Consider the following 27,791-nt stretch of genomic DNA (forward strand, 5'->3'; position numbering starts at 1 on the left):
TTAACTGAATAATCTATAACAGAAAGTATTTTACCATTACAACTTTTATAAATACCCATTTTACTATTTAACGCTTCTTTCTGAGATGAGATAGTTTTCTGTGAAGCAGTATAAATAATTGGATGTGGTACAAATGTTGAAGTATTATTAGAATCATGTTCAGTTCTAAATAACCGTAAAAACTGCATTCTTCTTTTTTCACTAAATTTGCTGTTTCTGCAACTTTCAGTACTCTTTACAAACTCTTTACCAAACCTAAATAAAGCCATAGCAAATACTCAGTTTATTATTATGATATATATTTACTGTATTAATGAATGAAATAGATTGTACATATAACAATATTATAGTTGTGACTTTCTTTTATGTTTATTTTCAAATTTCCTCATTGTTGGATAATTAAAAAAAATGATATTTACAGCTAATTATTTTTTCAAATTAAATAGGTTTACACTAGAGTTTTTTACAGTAGAGTAGAGAAGTATACGTGCTATTCAACTGAATTACTATTAAATTAATCATTTAACATACTATTGTCCCTAGTTTGATATATCTATTTATACTCATTGATAAGCTAATTATTGATAACATTCTTGTAAATGTGTTTGTCTAAAAAATTCATTTTCTTTCCTGTATTTGCTGGTACTAATAATTTTAATCCTTTATGGAAATATATGTTATTATATTATTTTATATGTTATGTTATATATATATATATAGTGAGTAACCACAGTAGATTTTTATATTTCTAGTAATGTTCACTTCTGTGAGTTTTTATTTATCCAATGTATAATTTTGATTGTGATAGACACTTTAGTTATTCTGAAGCCATTAAAAAAAATTACTTGTATTTTTAACAGAAAAAAATTTCAGAAGTATTTTTAAAAAGATAAAATTAACAATTTTAATTCACAGTAGATCAAAACAATACAAAGACCAAAAAATGAAAATGAACTCAATAAAGTTGGAGTTTATAAAATAATTCTTGATACTTATCAAATTTACACTATTACTATCAGCAAGCTGACATTAATAAAGTAACTACAGTGTTCAACTTAAAAGAATCCCAATCAGTCAGCAGTTTATACCAAATGCATATTTTTATTAAAATGCATATGTTGGTGTGAGATTGGTAAAATAATGTGAAAGATGCTTGTACGACTGGAGCTGAAGTGGGGAGGACAGTTTACTGTCTACATATTTGAGTATTGCCAGTCTGTGTAGAGCGCTAGCTTTTGAATAAGATTGCGTAATTGTATTTTGTTTGTTAAAATGCAATTAACTGTTGAATGTGTATTCATGATGGAAACTTATTTAGAGATGAAATCTCATGTTGGGTGTCAGCGAAAGTTGAGGGAGAAATTGGAAAAGGAAGCACTAGTGAAAAGTGTTATACATAAGTTAGTTTTAATGATGCAGGTCATTCAGGACATTAAAGCGGCAGTTACAAGATCTCTTCATAAATTTTTACGAACACTAAGCCAGGAAAAGAACATTTCACTAGATTCAGTCCATATTGTCCACACTGTAGTGAGGAAAATGTTGAAGTGTTATCCGCATCAAGTACAAGTTTTCTATGAGCTAACTAATGCTAATTATGCTAAAATGGTTCACTACAGTCAGTGATTCAAGAACTTCATTAGAGGCAACTTAGGCATTTTAGATAAATTTTTTTCACAGATGAAACATGGTTTTACCTTGGTGGGTTTGTTAATAGTCAGAGCTACTGAACCTGGGGTACTAAAAACATGCACATTTTCTTTGAATCTCTCCTATACTCATAAAAAATAGGTATATGGTGTGCAGTTTCAAGGTGACAAATAGTAGGATCCTTGTTTTTTGAAAAAAACTGTAGATGCTGCCATCTACCAAGAAATTATCCAACAGTTCATAACCTTACTGCAAGAGGATGAGCATGACTGCTTGCTGCAACAAGACAGCACTACTTGTCATATACTTCACTCTACTATGGAAATGATACAGGATTTTTTTCTGCAGAAGAATCATTTCTAAAGGATTGTGGCCACTGAGATCCCCTGATCTGACTACTCCAGATTTCTTTCTGAGTAAATACTTAAAAGAAGTTGTTTATAGGAGCAATCCACACACTCTGCAGAAATTGAAGGCAAATGCTGCCAATGCCATTCAGGAAATAGACAGGGTACAGCCAACAAGATTAGCCAGGAACATGGTCAAATGTGTTGACAAGTGCATAGAAATGGATGGACATCATTTTCAACACCTTCTGTAAATTATTATTTAAGTGTTGACCAATAAACTATTACTTACAGACTAAACTAAATGATGGGGCCTCTTTTAAGTTGAATATTCTGTATTTAAAAGTAATAAAATTATATAAATATATGTCACTAAATTTTTCTCTCTATTTTACTATTTACACTATTTATTTATTTTATGATTTTTATTTTATTATACTAATGTAGAAAAAAGTCAAAATTTTCATTAAGATGGAGTAAAAATTGATCCTTTCTTTTTTTATTTACTTTTGTTAAGTTTTATTTGTACTGATGAATTAAAATATATTTTCATGAATTAATTTACCATTTAATCAGTACGCGCACGCGCATGTGAAGTAGTGTTTTATTTCTATGGTTTTTTTTTTAATGACAAAAATTGCTGGAATAATCCTTGTTTAAACTGTAAAAATGATTAATTTATTACTTAATGTAATATATTTGTGAATTTTAAGATTAAAATAACCTGCAGGTAAATAAATACATATAAGCAGGCATTTATTTGGAGATTATTCTTCCTTTTTTTTTGAATTTTTAAAACTGTTAATCTATGAAGACATATTATTACACCTATATTGATTTTACACTGGGTTTTAGTTTTTTTACTGGTAAACTGATTTTCTTTGCAATATCTGGAACATTTCAGACTGTAAAATCTTATAAATTAAAGGGTGTGAAGTAACATAAATTAAATGCCAATGGCCAAAGCCACATTTAATAAATCACTTCTCATAGATCATCATAGTTAGAAATGCTAAATATATTTCACTGCATGTTATCAGCATTTTTATTTTTTATTTATTTATTTTTATTTTTTTTTGTTATTAATGACTATAATAGTTGATAGCAATTAAAATACAAAAAATAAAGTTTTACTATAAACTATTTTATATACAATTAAATTTACATATAAACATAAAATTATATTATTATTAAATTATATATTTATAACAACAAATTATAATATCACATTTAACTTTACAAGAGATTATAATGTTGATAAATAATTAAAAAGCAAAATTTAGGTAAATTTTATTAAAAATTTTTTTCATTCATATAATGTATATATCACGTTAAAAAATTTATACTCCATTTTGCAGTAATGTTGCATTATTTCTTCAGATAAACAAGGAAAAAATAACAAAAAGTAAAACACTATAAATGTTAAACAAAATTTATTAAATAAATTGTACTTACAAATTCATATCATTCATTTTTACAAAAAATTAATGTTAAATAAATTATAAAATATGAGCTTTTAATAAAAAAAAAATTACGTTCATCACATGTTTATTTTTAAATATTTACATATGTTTTTGTATATCATTTTTAATTGATATTATTTGTTTATAATATGACATTTTAAATAATATTCTATATAATTTAAGTAATATTGGCTGTGAAAATGAGAATATTATCAAGGGAAATTTATTATTATTTTATTTATTTTTTAATTACATAAAACCATTTATTTGACTAAAGATGATGTTTGATATATGTTTGTGAATGTCTAAATTTAACTTTTAACAATTAGCTATGCCTCTTTATTGATAGAATGATTATAGTCTAAAAATTATAAAATTGTTATACCATTTACTATTTCACCATTACGGTGCTATTTACTTTAATGAAATAATTAGGTAAAAGATAATAAATTAATACATTGAAGGAACAGTCAAAGTGGTCCTGTGTGCAAAAGGCTGCAGGATTCTATAATGAGGTAGTTCAGACATGTTGGAGTGAAGGAATGAACAGTATGTTATAAGCAAGATTTTGTAATGGATAAAAGAAAGAGTGGAGGACTTACATTAATGTGAAAAGATAATACAACCAAGTACTTGAAAGTGAGTGTTAGAATAGTCAAGAAACCCAAAATAGAGGGGAATGATAGAAAAAGGTTAAGACATTGATCCCCGTATGTCACGGGATAAGGCAAATATAATGATTTAATGAAATTAAAAAAAAAAAAAAATTATTTCATAATATTTATTTTTTATAAATAAATATTATTTCATTAGATTGGAGCCATTGGGGTTTAATCAACAACCTATGTTTAAGTACAACCACTGTAATTACACAAAAAAAACTTCACTTTTGTTAAAAACTATTACTCAGATTTCCAAAATAATTCTAATACTCATGAACTGGAAAGAGTTCCTAACCTTCATGGGAAAGTGCATTTTATCTGGAATATTCTAGGCTGAAATCCCATTCATCAGCTTGATACTTTTTTATGAGAAAAGTAGATTAAAGTAAAAGCAGAACTGGACGAAAGTGCTTTCAAGCAATGAAAATATAATAAAAAATAAATAAAAGAAAGTAAATATTCAGGAAGAAAAGACAAGTACTACACTTGAAAATAAGAATCAGTCCCTTATATTGCTTTAAAATGTGATAAGATTTCTATAACTTCAACAGACAGAAGTGAATTATAAAGTTGGAAAATATAAAGTGAGAAAATATAACTATTACTATTTAAGAATATTCCATTGTCCCTTAACATAGAAAAAGTTTGTATTACTGCTGTTATTATGATCACAAACATGCCAAATATGTATTTTAATGAGGAAGATAAAATTATAAGTTAAAAGATCCCTGAAACCTGGAATTTAACCTGACAAAGTTTGCTTTTTTAAGGAATAATTTATTAAAAATGACTTCCAAATTTAAAAATGACTTCCTTTCTAAATAAATGGAAGTTTGCTTCTTCATCTTTACATAGTAATTTTATTGTTTGTGTTTGAAGAAGTACTGTTGCCTGTGTAGTGCTGTCTTAAAGTTGTGAAGAAAGAGTTTAGTGTGTAGCTTTCTATAATTGCTGTTAATAATAATTGGTATTTTTCATTCCTGGAATAATGATATTAATTGAATTCCAACTAGCTCCATTACACAAGTAAACAAATTTAAATTAACGTATGTTTTCTTGATTTTGAACCTACATCCTACAGCATCACAAAATAGCTGCAATAATAAAATTATCAGTAATTTTTTTTAATTGTAGACAAATGAATAAGTAGTTAAATATGAAACAAGAAGGTTTCTGTACAGTGCTATCCTATACACTTTTAAATACGATGTGTATTTATGTTTAGACTTTGATTTAATTTAACATTATGTACATTTTTCCTTACCCTAAACAACTTTGTAATGAATATTTTATGTTTTCTTCACATTTTACAAATCATATGTGCTCAATTTCGTTTAATTCAATATTACTTATTTTTTTGTATAATTTGTTTCTACTGATATTTTATTCACTACTGGAGAACTGATTCATCTGATAAGACACCTCAGCCATTGTTTAGTTTATTTTTTTGAAAAGGACATAGAGTTCCTGAAAAAATTCACAGGAAGAGTCATTTCCCTACTCACTATTAGATGATACCAATATGATTTAATGAAATGATTATAAACCTATTCTAGAGAAGATATCAAAAAAATGTTTTGGGAAAGAGAACAATAAGATGATGATGATCAGTGCACTAAGAAGGAATTGCCTTGAGAGATGAGGTGCTTTATAATCTTCTTACAGACATCATTAATGCAGATTGATAATATTATTTTGATGAAACTGTAATTTCCAAGTTAAAAACATCAAATACTTAAGAGTCATCATTATTGTAATTCTGTCATGAATTTGAGCAATGGTCTCATTCAGTACTAGTCTTTTATTTCTACTCTGTCCTGGAGAAGTAAAAACTAGCTATGAATGCAATACTCTTGTATCCATGCTAAATATTTCTTCAACTTCTTTATGTAATACATATTGCTTGCACAGAGATAAAATATTGTAAGTGATTTTCTTATTTAAGCTGGCCTCCATGGTGAAGGTGGTAGCTTCTCAGCCTTTCATCCAAAATGTGATGTTTTCGAATCCCAGTCAGGCATATCAATTTTCATACACTAAAAAATTTCCATTCAATATTACACGCACCAGTTTCGAACAAGTGTGTTGAATTAATCATCAGCCACCAAAAAAAATTCTGTATTTTGTGATTCCTTACCAAGAGAGTATTTGTTTAGAATATCTCAAACTTTAAATATATTGAGTTGAACGGACTTTCAGTTCTTAAATTTTTTTAAAGTCACTTTTTATTAATTGACCTAATGCTCTAAATAATGTAATAAAGCATTATCAGTACATATGCATATTTAAACATTCTGTAACGTGAAACTAGCAATCAATTTTTTCTTTAATAATTATGATTTAATTTCATTATTATTTTTTGCAGATTCAACATTATTTTGATGTACAGATTTATCCTCATCATTTTCAAGGTGTGTTGAAATATATGTTGATAAATTAGAGGCAATACTAGAATCTGGTGAATTTGATTTTGATTCAAAAACTTTTAGCGATAGCATTTGAATCATATTTTTATCTTTCAACATGTAGATTGGATTACTGCTGTTATAAATATGTGCTATGTTATCTCTATTATTTTTCTTTTGACTTTCTTTTGAACTGTTTAAAACAGATTTTAAAGCATCTTTAAAATTATTAAATTGATATATGTATAACACTGGGTTAATAACACTGTTCAGGTGAGATATAGTAATAAATAAATTGTTTAATATAATTGGTGGTTTTAAATGTGGTTTAATTATTATTATAATATTAAATGTATTTATTGGAATCCAAGAAATCATGAATATTATAACCATCAATCCTAATATTTTTGTTGATTTTATGTCTTGTTTACGGGCTGAATTGAATAGTTCTTGCATTGCATTATTGCTTTCTGTTGTACTTTTTTCTGGAATCTGATTTTTAATCTGTAACATAAATTAAAAAAATAAATAGTTAAGTCTAATCAAATATTATGTTTAAAATTTTTTTAAATTTTTGAGGAAATTAAATCCAGATTACTAAAAATCACAGATAAGGTAGCAAGTCTAGATCTTTCAGTAGAGAATGAACATTAATCTAATATATTTACATTTAAAAAGAAACTTTTTGATTTAAAAGAGAAAATAATTTTCAGTAAAATTTAAGCACATTTTTTATTGACAAAACTATTTGATTACATCCATCAAACAGCATTTATTTTATTTTCAAAGTTTTAGGGAAGAACTTAGCAATAATAAAGCCTGACCTAGTGTAGACTTTTCCCCTAATTAGATTTATAAAAAAAGTAAAAATGCCATTAAATTTTTAATTTTATTTTAAAGTTAATTTGAATTTTATATGCACTATTTCCAGCAACCATTTTATTTTAATAGGCAGAATGGGGAGTGACAAAGAAGAAGAAGAAGAAGAATTTCAAACCATCCTTACCAGTACAGTAAATAACTAATACCAGGGATTTCTCACTTATGATTGTGGAGGTAAAATTCTTAAAATGGAAATAATCTTGAAAGGTTACAAAAAAAGTACTCATTAAATGAGTGTACTATACAACTTTTTATAATATTTCCTCTTTTAGTTACTAATTTTCAGATTGAACATAAAACTTCTGATTGGTATATCATGTATACCATATTATATGACTCAGCACTACTTATGAATTGAGTAACAAATTAAAACTAGCATTCTTACAGATTCAAAAAATTCAGAAAAAACAAACCCAGAAATACTTTAAATACTGTGAGCTTCCCTTTGTTACCTGAATTTTAAGAAAAACTAGCTCAAATTTAAAAATCAATTACATTAACAATTGAATTCTAACATTCTCAAAATTTTATTTTAATATTTTCTTCAGGTAGAAACCAGTTATATTTCCTACCTTTCAAACTTCCATTTAATATCCTTTATATATAAATCTATTTATAACTGGAAGTGTGGCAGGATTACTGATATGAAAAACATTCTTTCAACTTTACTTTTTTTTTAATTTTGTTGCCATAAATGGTTACTGATTTTAAAATTGTTTTACTAATTTCAATATATGTGAATATTATACTTTACAGACATTACAAAAGAAATATATTCAAAATCAATAGATTACTTTCCAAACCTCTGTGTTTATTAAAGAGCATTGCAAATTTTAAGATGATTGATACAAATCTTTGGCAGTATTTTTTTCTATTAATCAAAAACAAAAAAAATGGCTCATAGTACAGGTATTGCAAACATCCTGACCCCTGCAGTGGAAGACACCTGCCTTGTGACGATCCCAGTTACCACACCACCAACTCTGTTCCTAGCCCTGATGGGTTTTATCAGAGGTCATCTTTTAAACCCACTAAACTTGATAACACATCACAGTCGTCACTTTGGCCTCTGTCAGGATGCCACCAATGCAAATGCCTTGGCAGACATTTCCATCAGTGTATTTACACAACTTACTATCACCTTCATATGGCCTTTTTCAACTACGACCATAACTTACAATCCTCAATTATCAAATTAACCTATTTGCAGAAATGTAATCCCTATGCCTTTCTAAAACAAAGGTGATTTCCCACAAATATCTTTCTATATCTAACTTCAATTAAACTATTCACTCAGATCATTACCTGATTGAGTCTTTAAAAACCAAAAATACTATCCTCATACCAGCAAGACAAGTGTTGATCGCAACAGCAACAATTTTCTCCTACAATTCAATTTACTAAAAGTCCTCTTATCTAATTTACTTAAAAATTAAGAAACAGATTCACAAATTTAACAGGCCTTTAATGAAAATATACTCTGTCTCTCTGCTCTGGTCCGCTTTTGGGAGTGAGGTCAATGCCTATACCCTCCCACACTGCAGTTCCATCACAAAGTTCTCCACACATCCATCTCATCCTAAGAGCAAATATCTAAGCTAACTTATCTTGGGGATATAATCATCCTGTTGGGCCCTAGCCACCTGGGTTGCTATTCTATCTATACATCAATAACAGTATCAGACCCACTCAGCCGTTCTCTGCAGGGCTAAGAAGTTAAGGAAACCACCAACTATGTTCCATTCCCTTTTGGTTTTACAGTTAATTTGCAGATGAAAACCACAATTGATCCTCGCAAACTCTTCGGCTACTTTGGTACTTTCAGCTGTGTATCTAGGGCAGACATATAAGTCACGGCACACATCGTCAGTGGCCCTACACTGTGGACACAAGCCTGAATTAATCAAACAAAATTGGCCAACCTATCTCAAAAAGCACTATGTCCAGAAAGAAACTGTGTAATATACTGATTGGAGGAAATCCACCAAACTACTTGTATACTTCCCACATCAAGAAAAATTCTATATGTGTAACAGCCATCAGGTGATTCAGACCATCTGACCTGCCATAAATGGAAACCCTGGTCGTCTTATTTCTCTTATGCGCTCAGATGTAAGTTGGCCTACCTTCTTAGCATCATAATGTAATTGGTGTTCAGTAGCAAGGATTTCAGTGGGCTTAATACCCGTCTCTCACAAGACAGTCCTGTAGGCACCAGTCACAGACAACAATAAGAGATGCTGGGCTCTCAACAAAATATTCCTATAACATTTGCACCTCATTTGATGAGCCCATACAGGTGCAGCAAACAGCATTATAGTTTCATATACATCCTTATATGGAGCATGCATGGTTCTAAAATTAAACCCCTAATTGGAGTGAACTGCTCTCCGAACACCAAAGAAAGCAGAACAATCCTTTTTGGCAGCTTATTGAAAGTGCTCTTTGGATCAAAGATTCTCATCAAAATAACACCTAAATATTTCTGCAGCAGGACATACCTAATTCAATGACCCACCATTAATACATTAGGCGTTTTAACAGCTAGTCTCACTTGAGCAACATCATCGTTGTTTTCTCTGAGCTAAATACCATCTTATGTTGCAAAATCCACAACTGGAGTCTTGCAAGCTTGGGTTGCCCTGAATTCGATCTCATTCCTCGAATCTCCTTTAACCAGCAAAAGCCCATCATCTGCAAACGCAATGACGCGACATCCACTGGGTAACCTCAACTGCATCAAAGAGTCGAATTCAACAACCTAGAGCAGGGGTCCTAAAACACTACTCTGCAGGTAACCTTTAGATATTATTTTTGTGACTTCTGAGATGCCATCTCTAAGAACATCACAATTTCTTATATAAGTATATAAGTATTCAGCTCATTCTGTGTACAATTATGCTTCTGCAGCTGAAACAGGGCAGAGGGCCACCACAAATTATTTAAAGCCCCTGATATGTCCAAACAGATACCTAAGATATAGTTAGACTCACTAGAAGAAACTATGTTTATAACCTTATGAATAGCATTTTATGTACCCTGCCTGGGTGAAAACCATACTGATCACCAATCAACAACTATCTAGAATTCAATCTACCAGTAATATGAAGATACAATACCTTCTCTAAAACCTTTCCTGTAACTGGCAGGAGCATTAAAGGCCTAAAAAAGAGTTCACAGTGTGATCCTTTAAACAACAATTTTAGAACAGCTTTTTTCCAAAAAAAAAACAGGGAAACAACCACCAAACAGCATCCTGTTAAAAAGTATTGTCTATTAAAAAGGCAAATGCCAACAGAAATTCTGACAGAACGAGCAAGGAGCTCCACCATCATTCTACCAAAACTCGGGGCTTTATTTCTACCAGAACTGCAAATTATCTGACGTACCTTTGCCTCTGAAATTTCCACAGATAAAACATCAGAGCAAAAAGCAGCAACTTCCTCTCAGACTTCCAGATGATACAAGGTTTCATTAATCACATCATCCAGAATATTTAAAATCTCAGCTTTTTTAGAAACAACACCCTGCTGGGTCGAGAGAGCCGACAAAAGAATATTTTTCTTATGAATACAGTTGATTAATTTTTCTACACCAATTTTTTTCAATGTATCACAATTTTCAAATTTTTACAAAAAGAAAGGATGGTTCTTGCCATGAAAAATGATGACAAGAACACAATATTGTGTTTAAAAAACTGTTGAGACAGCTCATGTTTCAATAATTTATTTCTCATTTGCTACATACACAACCAATAAAGTCTTAATAATAGATCATGATTGTTATGTATGGTCTCACATTAGTTTTTTAGTTTTTTCTAAGTCAACTTTTAAGATGTTATTAATCAACATGCAGTTAATGGTATTTACAAAACTCCTTCATTGTTTATTTTTACAATTTTAAGCAACTTGTATTAGATTTTTGAAGCTGAAGTGTGACTTTATTAGAAATTTATCTTTTCCTTGTTCTAAGTTTTTTCATCTGGGTTTAGATGATAACTTGCTTATTGACCTACTCTTTAAAATTAAAAAGTGAATATTTTGCAAATATATTATTTTTATTTTTTAATGGTAGTGAACAATTATCTTTTACATTGATTAACATTTGAATATTAACACAATCTACTTCTGAATAGATTAATTAGTATTACAAAAAAATATTGTACTTAAAATAAATAAAAATTATGTATTACCTGTTTTAATGAAACAAAATATATGTGAATAAAGGCTGTAGCTATAAATATGCTTGGAACTATTATAGTAGTGACATATATAAATTTTATAAAATTATGATTTACAACTTGTACAAACATACAAATTTCCCACTCCCACTCATTTTCTTTTAATTTAGGAGAATTCCAGCTGACTAATGGAAGAACTCCAACAATTGTACCTGCCACCCAGCAACCATAGATTGTTCCTGCAATAAAAATAAATAAGAAAATCTCTCTTTTTATTTATAGAAATTTATTTAAATATTTTTTCAAAATATTATCAATGAGTGTGTACAAGTAAATATTATTATTTTTGTATTAGAAGCATGGACAAAATATCAAGGTTATTAAAAAAATTAATCTAGTACTAACTGATAATAATACTCTAACACATAATAAACACTATGAAAACCACACATCTACTCAAGAATGCAAAGAACACATCCACGCAATATATAGAATCAAACTTTGAAAATCACCTTGTAGAAGCTATTCATAAAATTCTTAATCTCAAAAACATGCATATTTTGCCTAAAGACAATAAAGCTAAAACTAAATACATTTAAAGGCTTTAAAATTTATAAACCTTTAAGTTAAAAACAAAATAAATTTAATATTTAATCCCTTACCAAATAGGTTTCCTAAACCATTAAAATCAATACTATTTGCAACCTCACTGAAGAAAGCATTGTATTGAAGTTCTGAAAGATTCATCAGAGGCATATTTTCAAGTATTTCACGTACAGCAGGTTTGTGGGAAGGATTATTTTGGTAATTTATGATGAGGTATAGGATTTTTGTGTTGTGTATTTTTGATAAGGCTGAAGGTTATTTGATTCAGAATGAATTTTTTTTAGCAAATTTTTGTGTTTTATATATATAAATATTAACAAATATATTTTAAAAACTCAGCACAGATCTTATAGACAACATAAATAAATAACATCAACATACTCCATGACTCAATGCTTCCATGATTTAATACAGTAAACATAGGTTTGTTATATGTAAACATATATACTATTACTACTACTGCAACTATTGCTATATTAGACAATAACCTAGTAACAGAAAAGCCTCTGTGCTTTAAAAAAACACTCAACTATAACAAAATACCAGAAAAATATATCTCAGAAATAATTAGTCTTCTAAACTTTAATACAAAACAAAACTATATTATATTCCAAAAAAGGATTATATATACAACCAACAATGTGGCCTCAGTTTCCAACCTCCTGAAAGTTTCTAACTTCCTAAGTCACTCTGCAACACAAAGAATGAAGACAAATCTTGCTAAAACAACAAATATGCTCACATATACTAAGACATGTGTGACAATGTGACAATGTGACATACACATTGATGATAACATCTTGTTTTACCAAAACATCACAAGACAATGCAAATAACCATTAATACTATAAATAAAAATTTACAGTTAAATAATGACAGAAGTGTAAATAAATTTTATTGACCATGCCATTCAAAAGGTTCTACAAACACACACTTTCAAAATATACAGAAAACCAAACATTCCAGACTCTCTCATTTGAGTCTTAAACCATCCAAAGTTACATAAATTAATGATTTTAGGAGTATAATCTGTATACTACTCAACACATCCATGTCACTTGAAGACCATACAGAAGAATACAACATTATAATAAACCTAGCACACAACAGAAAAGATATAATGGCATGCATATTGACTCACTTCTGTAGAAAATAATTACAATTAAAAATAGAAACAAAAAATCAGTACACACAAAAAACACAAACATTGACCGTTTCTTTTTCCTGCTTAGCCTCTGGAAATTACTGTTCAGGTATTACTTCAGAGGATGAATGAGGATGATATGTATGAATGTGAATGAAGTGTTGTCTTGTACAGTCTCAGTTCGAACATTCCTGGATGTGTGGTTAATTGAAACCCAACCACCAAAGAACACCGGTATCCACGATCTAGTATTCAAATCCGTGTAAAAATAGCTGGCTTTACTAGGACTTGAACGCTGTAACTCTCGACTTCCAAATCAGCTGATTTGGGAAGACGCGTTAACCACTAGACCAACCCGGTGGGTACAATCAATGCCCTTCTTTCTCTTTTTCCTGTTTAGCCTCTGGTAACTACCGTTAAGATAATTCTTCAAGAGGATGAATGAGGATGATATGTATGAGTGTAAATGAAGTGTAGTATTGTACATTCTCAGTTCGAACATTCCTGGATGTGTGGTTAATTGAAACCCAACCACCAAAGAACACCGGTATCCACGATCTAGTATTCAAATCCGTGTAAAAACACCTGGCTTTAACTAGGACTTGAACGCTGGAAACTCTCAACTTTCAAATCAGCTGATTTGGGAAGACGCGTTCACCACTAGACCAATCCGGTGGGTTAATCAATGCCCCTGGAATACACAAACTGAACTGCACTGCACTGAGGCTCATGATGTTCTATACTGTTAAAAGAGGATTTAGTTAAACAAAAATACAACGTACATCTAAAAGCTCTCCTTAGAAATTTTAAGACATTTACCAGCCTACTCAATGATGCTAATCACTATCCATCAATTTTATGGATATATCAACCTTGATATTCTACATATAACTAACAACAAAAAAAAGGACCACAATTGTACAAATTGAACACTGAAATAATTATATAGAAATACAATTATTCAGTAATTGAATAAGTAAAATTAAGGTCTGTAATAAACATTTGTTTTGTGTGTGTGTGTGTGTGTGTACGCGCGCATGTATGTAATGGTTATAGTAACATTTAACAAATTAATTGCATAAGCAGAACTGCTTTCGCGAACTTGATTCGCATCGTCAGCTGCATTATATTTATATATATTTCAAAAAACATCATAACTTGCAATCCATGATATCATACCACTTATTCACTTATAATTTTATGTTAAGAATATTTTTAAATTAATTAAATTTTATTAAAAATTTTTTAATTAAATTTAATTTATCATACTTTAAAAGCTTATACAAAAATTTAAAACTTTTATTCAAATTAAAAATTTTAACTATAATCAAAACAAGATATAAAATATTTTTTAAAAAATATAAAATTATAAAGATTAACTAAGTTAAAATTAAAATGTAATTTTTTTTATATGTGAACAATATGCATCAATATAAAAAAATAAAATTAAAATTAAAACAAAGATAAAAATCAAATAATTAAAAAAAAAAAATTAAAACTTATAGCAAAAACAAAAATTTAAAGTAAAATTATGTGCTAGCCATTTCATTGAATTTACTTTATTAACCATATTGAAAGATCAATTACTCAACCTTATTATCAAAACATATAGCGATGCTATCTACTGCAGCTGTTATAATACCGTCACCTCATACTCTGTCTGAAGGTTGATCATATTAAATTTATTCTTATGTTTATATATATATATATATATATATTTTACCTTTCTAAAATGTCAAAACCCTTATTATTCCCATCCATCGCATTTTTTAATTTATAATATTTTTAAGTTTGTCTGAGTATCTGATGTTGTGTGCTTATTTTTAATCAAATGATCTGATACATTCAAAAAACCCAGTTTACCTTTTTTATAACTTTTAAAATGTTCCATGAATCCGATTTTAAAAGATCTTATAAATATGAATATGGTAAAAAAATTTTACATTTTAATTTTAACTTAATTAATCTTTATTTTTTATATTTTACGTCTTGTTTTAATTATAATTTAAAAATTATAATTTAAATAAGAGTTTTAAATTTAAAAATTTAATAAAATTTAATTAATTCAAAAATATTTTTAACAAAAATTATAAATGAACAATTTACATATAAATATAATGCAGCTGATGATGCGAATCAGTTTCACAAAAGCGTTTCTGCTTATGTAATGAAATAAAGTAAGTCATATCCTATTTCAGTTATTCTGTACTTGGGGTTGATCTATTAAACATAAATACACACACACACACACACACACACACACACACACACACACACACACACACACACACACACACACACACACACACACACACACACACACACACACACACACACACACACACACACACACACACACACACACACACACAGAAGAGAACAATCAATCAGATTTGTTAGTAAACAATGCAAGTACTGCTCTCCATTAAGCCTTGGTGATAAGAAAAAAGGACTTATGAGATTATCACTAAGAGACCACACCACACCATACGTTAAACAAAAAAGTGCTGTTGAAATGACTTGTAGCAGTCCAATGGGGATTTTCTTCTGCCCAAATGTGAGTGTTTTGATAATTTACAATGCCATTTCTTGTAAAACAGGATTCATCAGTAATTAGAATATTACTCAGAAAATTGAAAGGATGTTCACAATTTCTACTTAACCATTGACAGAATTTCATCTGTTTATCAAAATCAGGTGGTAATAATTCTTGTACACGTGTTATATGGAAAGGGTGTAATAGTTGCTCCCGTATCGTTTGCCACACACTTGATTGCAAAACAAAAAAGCGATGTGACAACCTACTGGTGCTTGAGGTTGGAGATAATTATACCGCATTCAATACTGCTTATTCAGTATTGGGATTTCTCACAAAATGTTCATGACCAGCACTGAATCTGTGTAGTTTAAGCATACCTGTTTTTCGAACTCGACTCTCCAAAGCCTCAAATGTTTTATGATCCGGTACTCTGATCTGGATAATTTTCCCGGTATTCACTTGCAGCAGCCAATCCATTTTTATTTACTTTACTATAAATTAATGACATATCCATCAACTCTAGACACTAAACTTAATTTTTGGTCTGCTGTTATTGTTAACCTATGAAATAAACTTTTCTAAAATTAAAAAACATGACTGCCAAAAAAAAACATTACTCTTTAGTACAGGATAATTAAAGAGAGTGCAGTTGACAAATTTGTTTATGGTATAATTTTTTTTTTCAATTTTTTTAAATTTATACATATATAGATATATAGATAGATAGATAGCCACTTCTGGTAACACTATGACACTTCTGGTAACGTAAGGATTCCAACACGGGGTTATACATCTAAATAAGTTCAGCCATTGAGCTGCTACAGTGGAACAACATATATACATACATACATCCTAAGTACGTTACACTCCTTTTTCGGCAGTCATGTAATAAAAGTAAGAAGAAAGAAGCTTTGTTTTTAATTTGGCAATAATTTAAAAAAAAAAATCAATATTTAAATGATTGAAAAATAAATATTTCTAATGTTTTATATACTTGTGTTTAATTTTTATGGTATATTATGGACTTAAATTTTTTATCAATTTGTTTGAAACACCTTTACTTCATTACTTTATTAACTATGTTAGATTTAAATTTGATTTCAGATTTTTTTTAAGAGACTTCAAAAAGGGATAAAATTCTCAATTCAATCCATATGAGTTTCTTCTTTGAAAGATTTTAAAGATATTTTTAAAAAAATTCTGTTATCATTGCTTAGTACTAGATTGTTATAGCAAACTAATGCATGATTTGATGTCAATTTGATATTCAGAACTTTCCAAATGAAAAATCAATAAAATTCAAGATAAACAAAAAAATACACATTAATATAAATGTGATAATACTTTCTCCCACCTCTATGAATCATGAGACCTTGCTGACTGTGATGGGGCTTCAGTGCTCAGTGATACAGAGTAGCTGGACCAAAGGTGCAACCATATCGGAGTTGTAACTACTGAGAGCCAACTAAGGAATGATTCCTGAAAGAGGGCAGCAGCTCTTCAGGGCATAAGTCAGGAAGACTTGAACAGCCATTTCAACATCATTCAATCTTCTGAGTACTACGCAGCTGAAAGCAATGAAAAACTACAGCTGTCTTTTTTTTAAGAAAATGAACCTCTCTGCATTTTCATGTAACAAAGCTGGAGCCACCTTCCTTGGTAACATATTCTGGAGGTAAACTAGTCCCCCGTTCAAATCTCCGAATGATGACTATTAGGAAGGAGTCACCAGAAAATAAAAAATTAACATTCTACGAGTTTGAGCGTGGAATGTTTGAAGTTTAAAATAGGGTGGTAGGTTAGAAAATTTGAAGAGGGAAATGGGTAGGTTAAATGTAGATGCAGTAGGAATTAGCAAGGTTCAGTGGGAAGAGGAAAATGAGTTTTATTCAGGCAATTTTAGAATATTTAACTCAGTGTCAAATAAAGGGCAAACAGGAGTAGGTTTCGTAATGAACAGGAAGATAGGGAAGAGAGTAGAATATTTCCAAAAGCTTAGCAAAAGAATCATTGTAATCAGGATAAAATCAAAACCTAAGCTGACAACAGTTGTTAATATCTGTATGCCTACAAGAGCCCGTGATGATGATTATGAGATAGTGTATATAAAGAGATTGACGAAGCAGTTAAACACATAAAAGGGAATGAAAATTTAATAATAGTTGAAGATTGGAATGCAAACATCGGAAAAGGTAAGGAAGGAAGTACTATGGGTGAATATGGGCTGGGCAAAAGAAATGAAAGAGGGGATTGACTTATCGAGTTCTGCATGAAGTATAATTTAGTAATTGCCAACACCCAGTTTAAAAATAATAATAGAAGAATACACAAATGGAAAAAGCCAGGCAATACTGCAAGGTATCAGATATATTATATCATGGTTAAGCAAATATTTAGAAATCAATTCGTCAACTGCAAACCATATACAGGAGCAGATTTGATAGCAACCATAATTTAGTGATAAATGTAGATTGGGGTTTAAAAACCTGAAGAAAAGGTGTCAAATGAATCTGTGGAATTTATAGAAGCTTGAGAAAGAGGAGGTAAAGAAAATTTTTGAGGAGGACATTGCAAGAGATCTGTGTAAAAAAGATAAGGTAGAAAATATAGAAGAGTGGGAGAATGTTAAAAAGAAATTCTTAAATCAGCAGAAGCAAATTTAGGTGGAACAAAGAGAACTGGTAGAAAACTTTGGATATCAGAGGATATATTGCAGCTGATGGATGAGCGTAGAAAGTGTAAGAATGCTAGTGATGAAGAAGGTAAAAGGACCTATCCACAATTAAGAAATACTATAAACAGGAAATTCAAATTAGCAAAAGAAGAGTGGATTAAGAAAAGTGTTCAGAAGTGGAAAGAAAAATGATCATTGGTAAAATAGATGCAGCATACAGGAAAGTTAAGCTGAATTTTGTGGTCTACAAGTTAATATATAATAATGGGTTAAATAAAGATGGTACACTGATTTATGATACGAAAGAAAAGGTTGACAGGTGGGTGGAATATATTGAAGAGTTATACAGAGGAAATGAATTAGAAACTGGAAGTATAGAGGAGGAAGAAGAAGTTGAAGAGGATAAAAAGGGAGATACAATAATGAGATCTGAATTTAAAAGAGCATTAAAGGATTTGAATGGGAGAAAGGCGCCTGAGATAGATGGGATACCTGCAGAATTTCTGCATAGTGCAGGTGAGGAAGTAATAGAAAGATAAAACAAACTGGTGTGTAATATTTATGAAAAAGGGAAGTTCCATCAGACTTCAAAAAGTGTTATTATCATGATACCAAAGAAAGCAGGAACAAATAAACGTGAAGAATACAGAACAATTAGCTTAACTACTCATGCATAAAAAATTTTAACTAGAATTCTGTACAGAAGAATTAAGAAGAGACTGGAAGAAGTGTTAGGAAAAGACCATTGGTTTCAGGAAAGGTATAGGGGCAAGGAAAGCAATTTTAGGGCTCAGATTAATAGTACAAGGAAGATTAAAGAAAAAACCAACATATATAGCATTTATAGACACAGAAAATGCATTTGATAACATAGAGTGTAATAAAATGTTTAGCATTTTAAAAAATTTAGGGTTCAAGTATAGAGATAGAAGAACAATTGCTAACATTTACAGGAACCAAACTGCAACACTAATAATTGAATTGAGTCTGACAAGGATGTTCCTAATCCCCGTTACTTTTTAATTTTTACATAGAACTAGCAGTTAATGATGTTAAAGAACAATTTAGATCCGGAGTAACAGTGCAAGGTGAAAAGATAAAGATGCTGACTTGCTGACGATATAGAAAAATGATACCTCATACCTGAGAAGCTTTCTTTTCTTATTTTACGTTAGAATTAGATTTTTCTCACCTTGTTTTTTTCATAGATTAATGACTCAAACCAAAAAAGTTACTAATTTTTTTCTCTTTTTTTAACCATCGAACCACTGTCAGGTATTGCATCAGAGGATAAGAAGAAATGACAATTTTGTAAGAGATGAAAATTGTTACACAGCATTGCAAATTGTGTGGATAGAAATCATTCTGATGACTATGAAAATATTTTTGTATCATTCTGTTCAAATTTCTGGGTGTTTTGTCTGATAAAAAATTCTTGTTGAACGTTTAAATTGATTACTTAACAAGAAAATCAAACCGTGCTGTTTCTCTTTGAAGCATTTCTTCAAAGAAATGCTTCAAAGCATTAAAACTTTATAACCTTATAAAACATAAAACTTTAACCTTTCATAATTAATAAATTCCCATTGAAATACAATATCTCTTGAAGCTCCCTGATGAAATCAAAATGAGTTTTCAGATATAAAAATGAATGTTGGACCATTGTTTGACGCCTATAAATTTAAATTAGTAGGCCATATTTATCAAATTAAAACTGATAATTTATCAAATATTTTTGATATTTATCAAAAATTACTGTAGACTCAATTGTGCAATATTTAGAATTCAATTGCAAAAAGTGAAAATATTGAGTAAAAAAGTTTGGTCCAATTTGATTCCATTGTTCAAAAAATGTTTTTACTTTAAGAATTATGCATTTTTATAAGTATAAATGGGAAAAAATCAAAATCTTAGTAAATGTTTTTGGGCCACATTTGATCTCTTTGACCAAATGACGTCATCAAAATTGTACTATATTTAGAGTATAATTAAAAAATAATAATAAAGTAATTTTGAGTAATTTATAACAAAAAATAAAACATTTTACTAAAATCATTTGATCCCATTTGACTCCCTGGCCTTTTATAAATATTTTAATTACAGCCCCAACTTGAAAAACATATCAAGTATAAAAGATTTCCCTCTCTTTTTCTGTTTAGCCTCCAGAACCACCGTAAGGTATTACTTCAGATAATGAATGAGGATGATATGTAGTGTGGTCTTGTATAGTCTCAGGTCAACCATTCCTGAAATGGGTGGTTAATTGAAACCCAACCACCAAAGAACATCGGTGTCCACAATCTAACATTCAAATCCATATAAAAGTAACTGCCTTTACTAGGATTTGAACCTTTGAACTTGTAAATATAAAAGATTTAACAAAAATTAAAAATTCTTGTTGGGTCTCAAGGGACCCTCTTTTTTTAATAAAAAAAAGTTCCCATGATATACACATTAATACTCATATAGTTACTCGAAAATTAAAGTTAAAAAGATTAGTATTTTTTAAAATACTGGTTCTATTCAGCCTCCTTGTTTTTTGGGATCTAAAGTTTATTTATTAGAGAAATTATCTCATGAAATAGATTTATCCAATTTGAAGCCAACAATATTTGGTTATTCAATAAAGTTAAAAAAATGACAGTTTACTAAAAAAAATATAATTACCGTGATGCCAATCCTTTTCGAATGGAGTTGAAAATCAGACAAAAACTGGGGTATATACAGAGTGTTCCACGAAGAAATTTTCAGAACATGTTCTACTGATGAAAATAATGAAAAAAGTAAATATGTTTGTATTATAAACGTAGGTCTGGAAATGCATTGTTTTCGAGTTAGGCTAATGAACGATTTCAGCTTAAGAAGTAACAACCTAACTTGAAGAACAACATTGATGTTTCTTATGTCATTTGAGCTGGGAAATAGGATAAAATAAATCCCAGAACAGTAACTCCAGTAGTTTTAAGATATCCGGCGTAAAATACAAAATTCGGTGTCGAAAAACAAGTTTTTTTTAAGTTCGAAGTACAATAGTTTTGTTAAATGACTAATAAATCGAAAGATTTATTAACAAAACTTTTAGAGAATTTAATTCTGAGAAAATTAATGAAAATACAGCCATTAAAAAGTAAATAAAAACTTTTAAAAATGAGTTTTTATTGAAACACAGACAAAAAATAGGCAGAAAATCGTATTATTCATTCTGTACCTAAAAAACATTCCTTTTAAAGCATTTTTTAAACATTCTTCGATGTATCAGCATTTACGAACGGAAGGGTCATTTCTAACGTGTTCGTTTTCTGTTGGACGCTAAGTAAATCATCGTGTTAATGATGAACATCGTGTGATTCAGCACATTCAGCGTATCCCAGGCACTAGTACAAGACAAATCTCATATCGGACTGGTTTGTCAAATTGTGGCGCATCCTACAAAAAGAAAATTTCCTTTATGCCTGCAGAAGGTTCAAAATTTGCGACCAACAGATTGTGCCTCATCTAGACAACGGTGATAAGTTAAATTCAAGTTTATTTATTGATATAGCCGGCTTTACGAGAAATGGAGTCATCAGTTCTAAAAATAGTCATTTATGGAGCGCAGACAATCCATATGGTACTGCGGAAACTAGTTGCCAACATAGATTTCACATTGATGTTTGGAGTGATATTATTTGTGACAAAATCCTGGAACTATTTGTTTTCAATGAAAACCTTACGAGAAATCCATACGTTCATTTTTTGAAAAATAATTTGCCGGACTTTTTGGAGAATTCACCTCTACAAACTAGACTGCAAATGATTTTCCAGTACGATGGTGCAACGCCACATTTTTCTTTAGTAGCTAGAAACTTGAATGCTAATTTCTTAAACTGGATTGGACTTGGTGAACTATTCAACTTGCCACCACGATCCATCTGACTACCACTAAATTACTTCATTTGGGGTCATATGAAAAACGATATTATTTATAATACGAAATTCTGTTGAATTTATACGAAACGATCCTGGATGAGACGGAAATCCACCGTAAATATTTTACGTCGGGTAGAATGCTGTGTACATAGTGAAAAAGGGAATTTCAAACAATTGCTGTAACTGAGGTTTGTTATTCTGTTACCATTTATCATTTCATGCATTTTATTTTTTTATTTTTTTTTTATTAAGAATAATGTTTATTAGTTACAGAAACAATAATACGATTTTTAGTCTATTTTTCGTTTGTTTTGATTTAATAAAAAAAAAAAGATTGTTAAAAGCTTTTATTCACTTTTTATTGACTGTATTTACATTAATTTTCTCAGAATTAAATTCTCTACAAGTTTTGTTAGTAAATCTTCCGCATGTATTAGTCATTTAACAAAGCTATTGTACCATACACCTAAAGAAAACTTGTTTTTTGACACCGAATTTTGTGTTTTACTCGGATATCTTCAAAACTATTCGAGTTACAGTTCTGGGACCTATTACACCCTATTTTCCAGCTCAAATTACATAAGAAACCACCAAATTTACTCCATAATCTGGGTTCAAAAAACTACAGTACAGGTTTCTTTTTATTAGAAGTGTTGAAATCTGGACAAAATCTATTGATAACCGTAACTCAAAAACAAAGCTTTTCCAGACCTATGAATCTTTTTAATTATTTTCATCAGTAGAACAAGTCCTGAAAGTTTCTTCGTTTGACATCCCCAGTCACCCTAACGTTTATGGTCAACGGATTTTTGTGAACTGAGGGAAAACTGTATTGAAACAGTGTTGAATATCTCCCCCACCATTAATCCAATAGATTTAAAACTGTGGAATTTTGTATAATATACTTTTATTGCATTAAAGATTTATTTTCTACGACCACTAACAAAAAGTAAAAAATCTGATGTGGCCACCACATGACTTCCTTGTACACCTATTAAACTACATATACACATTAAAATGAAAAGTACATAAAGTCTTATTTTATTAATAACTTCTGATATTTATCATATATTTTTTTTAATGGTATTATTTTATTATTATTTACCGTAATTTTTTTTTTTACAATCAGAGATTAATAATTAATAATAAATCAATAGATTTAAATTAAAAAAAAGTTACAAAAATAAGGAGATGATGTCTGATTCGAATCGATGTGCCTTCACCTTGAAAGATCCAAATATTTCAATAATTAACATTTTATTTCGCTATAACTCTGGAACCGATGAAAATAAGTACCACTTACGACATATCGTTGAAAAACTCTCAATAAGGGCTTATTACTGCAGTTGAGAAAAAGTCCAAAATCCAATTTTTTGGATTTTGGGCTTTTTTGGACACTTTTGGTTCAGTCGATTGCAATCAAAACGGGAGGTGCACAACTAGATGTTACAACAGTCTTAAATCCAAAATTTCAACATTCTACGGCTAATCGTTATGCGAGACATACGTACGTACAGACGTCACGCTGAAACTAGTCAAAATGGATTCAGGAATGGTTAAAATGGATATTTCCGTTGAAATTTAAAAACCGAAATTTTTCGCGCGATCAAAATATTTCCTTTACTTCGTACAAGGAAGTAAAAATTCAAAATGGCGAAATGATCCTCCCCTTTTTACTTCCTTGTACGAAGTAAAAGAAGTATTGTGATCGCGAAAATTTTCGGTTTTTAGATTTCAACGGAAATATCCATTTTAACCATCCCTGAATCCATTTTTACTAGTTTCATCGTGATGTCTCTACGTATGTATATCTAGCATAACTCGAAAACGATTAGCCGTAGGATGTTGAAATTTTGGATTTAGGAATACTGTTGTAACATCTATTTGTGCATCCTCCCATTTTGATTGCAATCGACTGAACCAAAATTATCCAAGAAAGCTCAAAATCCAAAAGAATTTGGATTTTGGACTTTTCTAGCCCTCATTGAGAGTTTTTCAACGGTATATCATAAGTGGTACTTATTTTCATTGGTTCCAGAGTTATAGCCAAATGAAAGTTTAATTAATAAAATGTTTGGATCTTACAAGGGGATGGTATCGGTTCGAATCCGATTTCATATATTTATTTTTTAATTTTTTTTTTTTTTTTTTAATTTAAATATATTGATTTATTAATAATTATTAACCTCGGTTTGTAAAAAAAAATTATAATAAATAATAATTCAATAATAACACAAAAAAAATCAGAATTATCAGTGAAATAAATTTTTATGAACTTTTCATTTTAATTCAAAACTTTACACAGGTTAATAATTATTAGTAAATCAATATATTTAAACTTAAACAAAAAGTTAAAGAAAAATATATATGTATATGAAGTCGGAATCGAACCGATGTGACCATGATCACGGATCCGACACGTTTTTACTTACACCACATAACTACTTGAGGGAATTGAAGAAAACAAATTAATATATAAACAAATACAAAATGTTGATACGGACACCACAAAAAATGTGAATGATACCACATCATTCACATGATGTGGTATCACATGACGTGGTAGACACCACGTCTACCACAATGCAATTGTGTAACTGTCCACTTTATTAAAGAATTGGAGTATCGTATCTCACTTTCAAATGAAATAAGTTTAAATGAAGTGCAGCAAAAAATATTCATATGTAATTTAATAGGCGTACAAGGAAGTCATGTGGTGTCCACATCAGATTTTTTCCAGGTAACTACTGACATGAATAACCACAGCTGAGAGTATAGCTAAATCAGTGAGGAAGTTGTACGATTGTGTTATTGATAACCATTGTATATTGCCACGATTAAATTAATGATAATGAAATCTAACAACCTCAAAAAAATTATTTTTAATTTGTAGTTCGTATATACATTTGTATCAAATTAATTTAATTCTTTTCCACATACTGTCTTTTTTATCTTCTTTGAATACTTTCGCTTAGATTTCTATAACTTCAAAACAGTTTTTTTACAGTATACTAAAATAATTACTTTTAAATTGTAGATAATATTTACTACCTCAGTCATTTAGATAAAATTAATTATTCTACTACTGTTATTATCTGCTGTTATATAATGAAATTAATATTTTGGCAGTACATATTTAAAAAAAAAATATATATATATATAAAATATATATATATGTATTTGTATATTAATTTAAATTGCAGATTTTCAATAATTTAGATTAAATTAATTATTTTCCTATCCATGTTCAAATTCTACTTGTCTATTAATAATATTTTAAGTGTTATTTTAATTATGTAATTTTTCTTATTTTAATTTTAAATTAACAATATAAACAAATAAATAAATGAAAACCATTTAGTTATTTATCAAAAACCAGTATTACTAGTAACAACAATTAATTAAAATCCAACACATCCATACCACAAAAAAAATAACAACCTACACTTAAGTATTATTAATAAATTATTCAGAAAAAAAAATTTGGAAAAATGAATAATTTAATTTACTAAATTAGGGGACTATTTTTTTTATTATAAAAATATATATATTAATAATAATAAATCTAACTTTAACATTTATAATAAATCACGTGACTGTAAAATAAGATTAAGAGAGGAAAAGTAAATAATAATAATAAGTGGACGTTGGTAGATTATACGTCTTGCGGAGCGAAAGGGGCAGAGGAATTGCGGCAACTTACAGAGGCATATGGAAATGCAATAGTTGGGCTAGCGCAATTCCTCTTGAAGAATCGGCTGGACAGGCTCCTTCGACAAGTAATCAGGATGGAAAGGAAACCAAGGAACGCGGGAATCCTGTCAAAAGCCATGAGAATCGCCCACACATACGCCAGACAGTTGGGAGAGCCACATGAATTACAAAAAGACGTTCTGATAGAGATGGATATGAAGAAAATATCCCAGGAAATGTTAAGAAAGAATGGCGCGAAAAAATTTGCATGGACATTATGCCATCAGAATTCAGGCACCAGGCATCGATAAAGATCACACAGTGTCATGGCTTCGTAGAGGACAGCTGAAAGCTCAAATCTAGGCCCTGATAGTGGCGGCGCAGGATCAGGTATTGAGAGCAAAAGATTACGAGATATGCATCATAAAAACGAGAGGATGACAGATGCAGACTATGCAGGGCCTTTCCCGAAACGTCGACCATGACATATCGGGTTGCCCGCAACTGGCAAAATTCGTATACCTGTAAAAGAATTTGTGACTTCGTCCACTGGACCGTTTGTAGAGAACTGAGGACTCCGCTAAACGTGAAAAAATGGTACCAGCATAAACCGCAGCTTGTGGTATTAAACAGTAGATACACGAATACGTACGTTATTCCAGTCGACACCGACCGACAAATAAATGCGAATAGGCTTGAAATTATCCTCAAAGATCATGTTTAAAGAACAGCGAGCTACTAATAGATGTCTCGGTGCCAAACGACGTGAATATTATGCAAATGAATGGGGGGGGGGGAACTGAAGTACCAAGATCGAGGTTAGCAGCATGTGAAACATGAAGACCAAGATAGTGCCGATAATGGTTGGGGGCCTTGGAGCGAACTCTAAGGACCACCAGATAGACCTACAGAAAATACCAGGTAGATTTGGAATAGATGATATACAAGAGATAGTCCTCAATGGCACGGCACACATCCTGAGAAGAGCGCTGGATTATGAAAACTCATTACGAATATCTGGGGTCCTGCGCGTCCATTTACAGTACGCAGAAGGTTACAAGAAGCACGAGATGGTTATTTTTTTTTTTTTTTTATATATTAACATGGATCCGGATTAGTTTCGTTTTCGAGTTGTATCTTGCATAAAATTTTGCCCTCATTTCTACTCAATGGGTAAAATAAAACCATACTGAAATTCTTAAAACTTAAATTAGAGGGTAAATTTGATGATTCTATACATTTCTTGACCTGACAAATTGAATAAAATAGGTCCCAGAACTGTAACACAGGTAAGTTTTCAAAAAGTATTATAAAAAAAATTGTGTTGCACAACGCAATAACTTAGTTTCATTACCAGTAAATAAATAACATTTTCCTAAAAAATTGGTAAAGAGTCTAATTCTATAAACTTATGTAAGTAACATCAACTAAACGTGAAAAAAATTAAGAAATTTGACTTTTATTAAAGACAAAATATACCGAAATGTGACAGTAAAATACTATATATAATAAACTATAACTCGAAAACCAGATATGACGCCTTTTTATCATTTTCAGTTTTAAAACATATCCTGTAATCCTTTCCGTATTTTCGTGAAACACTCCCGTCTGTGTAAATAACATTTTTAAAAACCTAA

General features: G+C 29.9%; 1 protein-coding gene across 2 annotated transcripts in view; it reads right to left on the reverse strand.

The window, feature by feature from the left end:
- Nucleotides 1-3,660: 3,660 nt before the first annotated feature.
- LOC142323747 (adenosine receptor A1-like) overlaps nucleotides 3,661-27,791 on the reverse strand; it is a 61,904-nt gene continuing 37,773 nt past the window's right edge. For both annotated transcript variants that reach the window (XM_075363917.1, XM_075363915.1), the window contains 2 exons: nucleotides 11,602-11,828; nucleotides 3,661-7,031 (listed from right to left, as the gene is read on the reverse strand). In XM_075363917.1, coding sequence (XP_075220032.1) covers nucleotides 6,456-7,031; nucleotides 11,602-11,828 — 803 coding nt within the window. In that variant the 3' untranslated portion in view covers nucleotides 3,661-6,455. The remainder of the gene's footprint in view (nucleotides 7,032-11,601; nucleotides 11,829-27,791) is intronic.

The sequence above is a fragment of the Lycorma delicatula genome, chromosome 4, assembly GCF_047948215.1.
Source record: "Lycorma delicatula isolate Av1 chromosome 4, ASM4794821v1, whole genome shotgun sequence".
NCBI classification, from domain to species: Eukaryota; Metazoa; Arthropoda; class Insecta; order Hemiptera; family Fulgoridae; genus Lycorma; species Lycorma delicatula.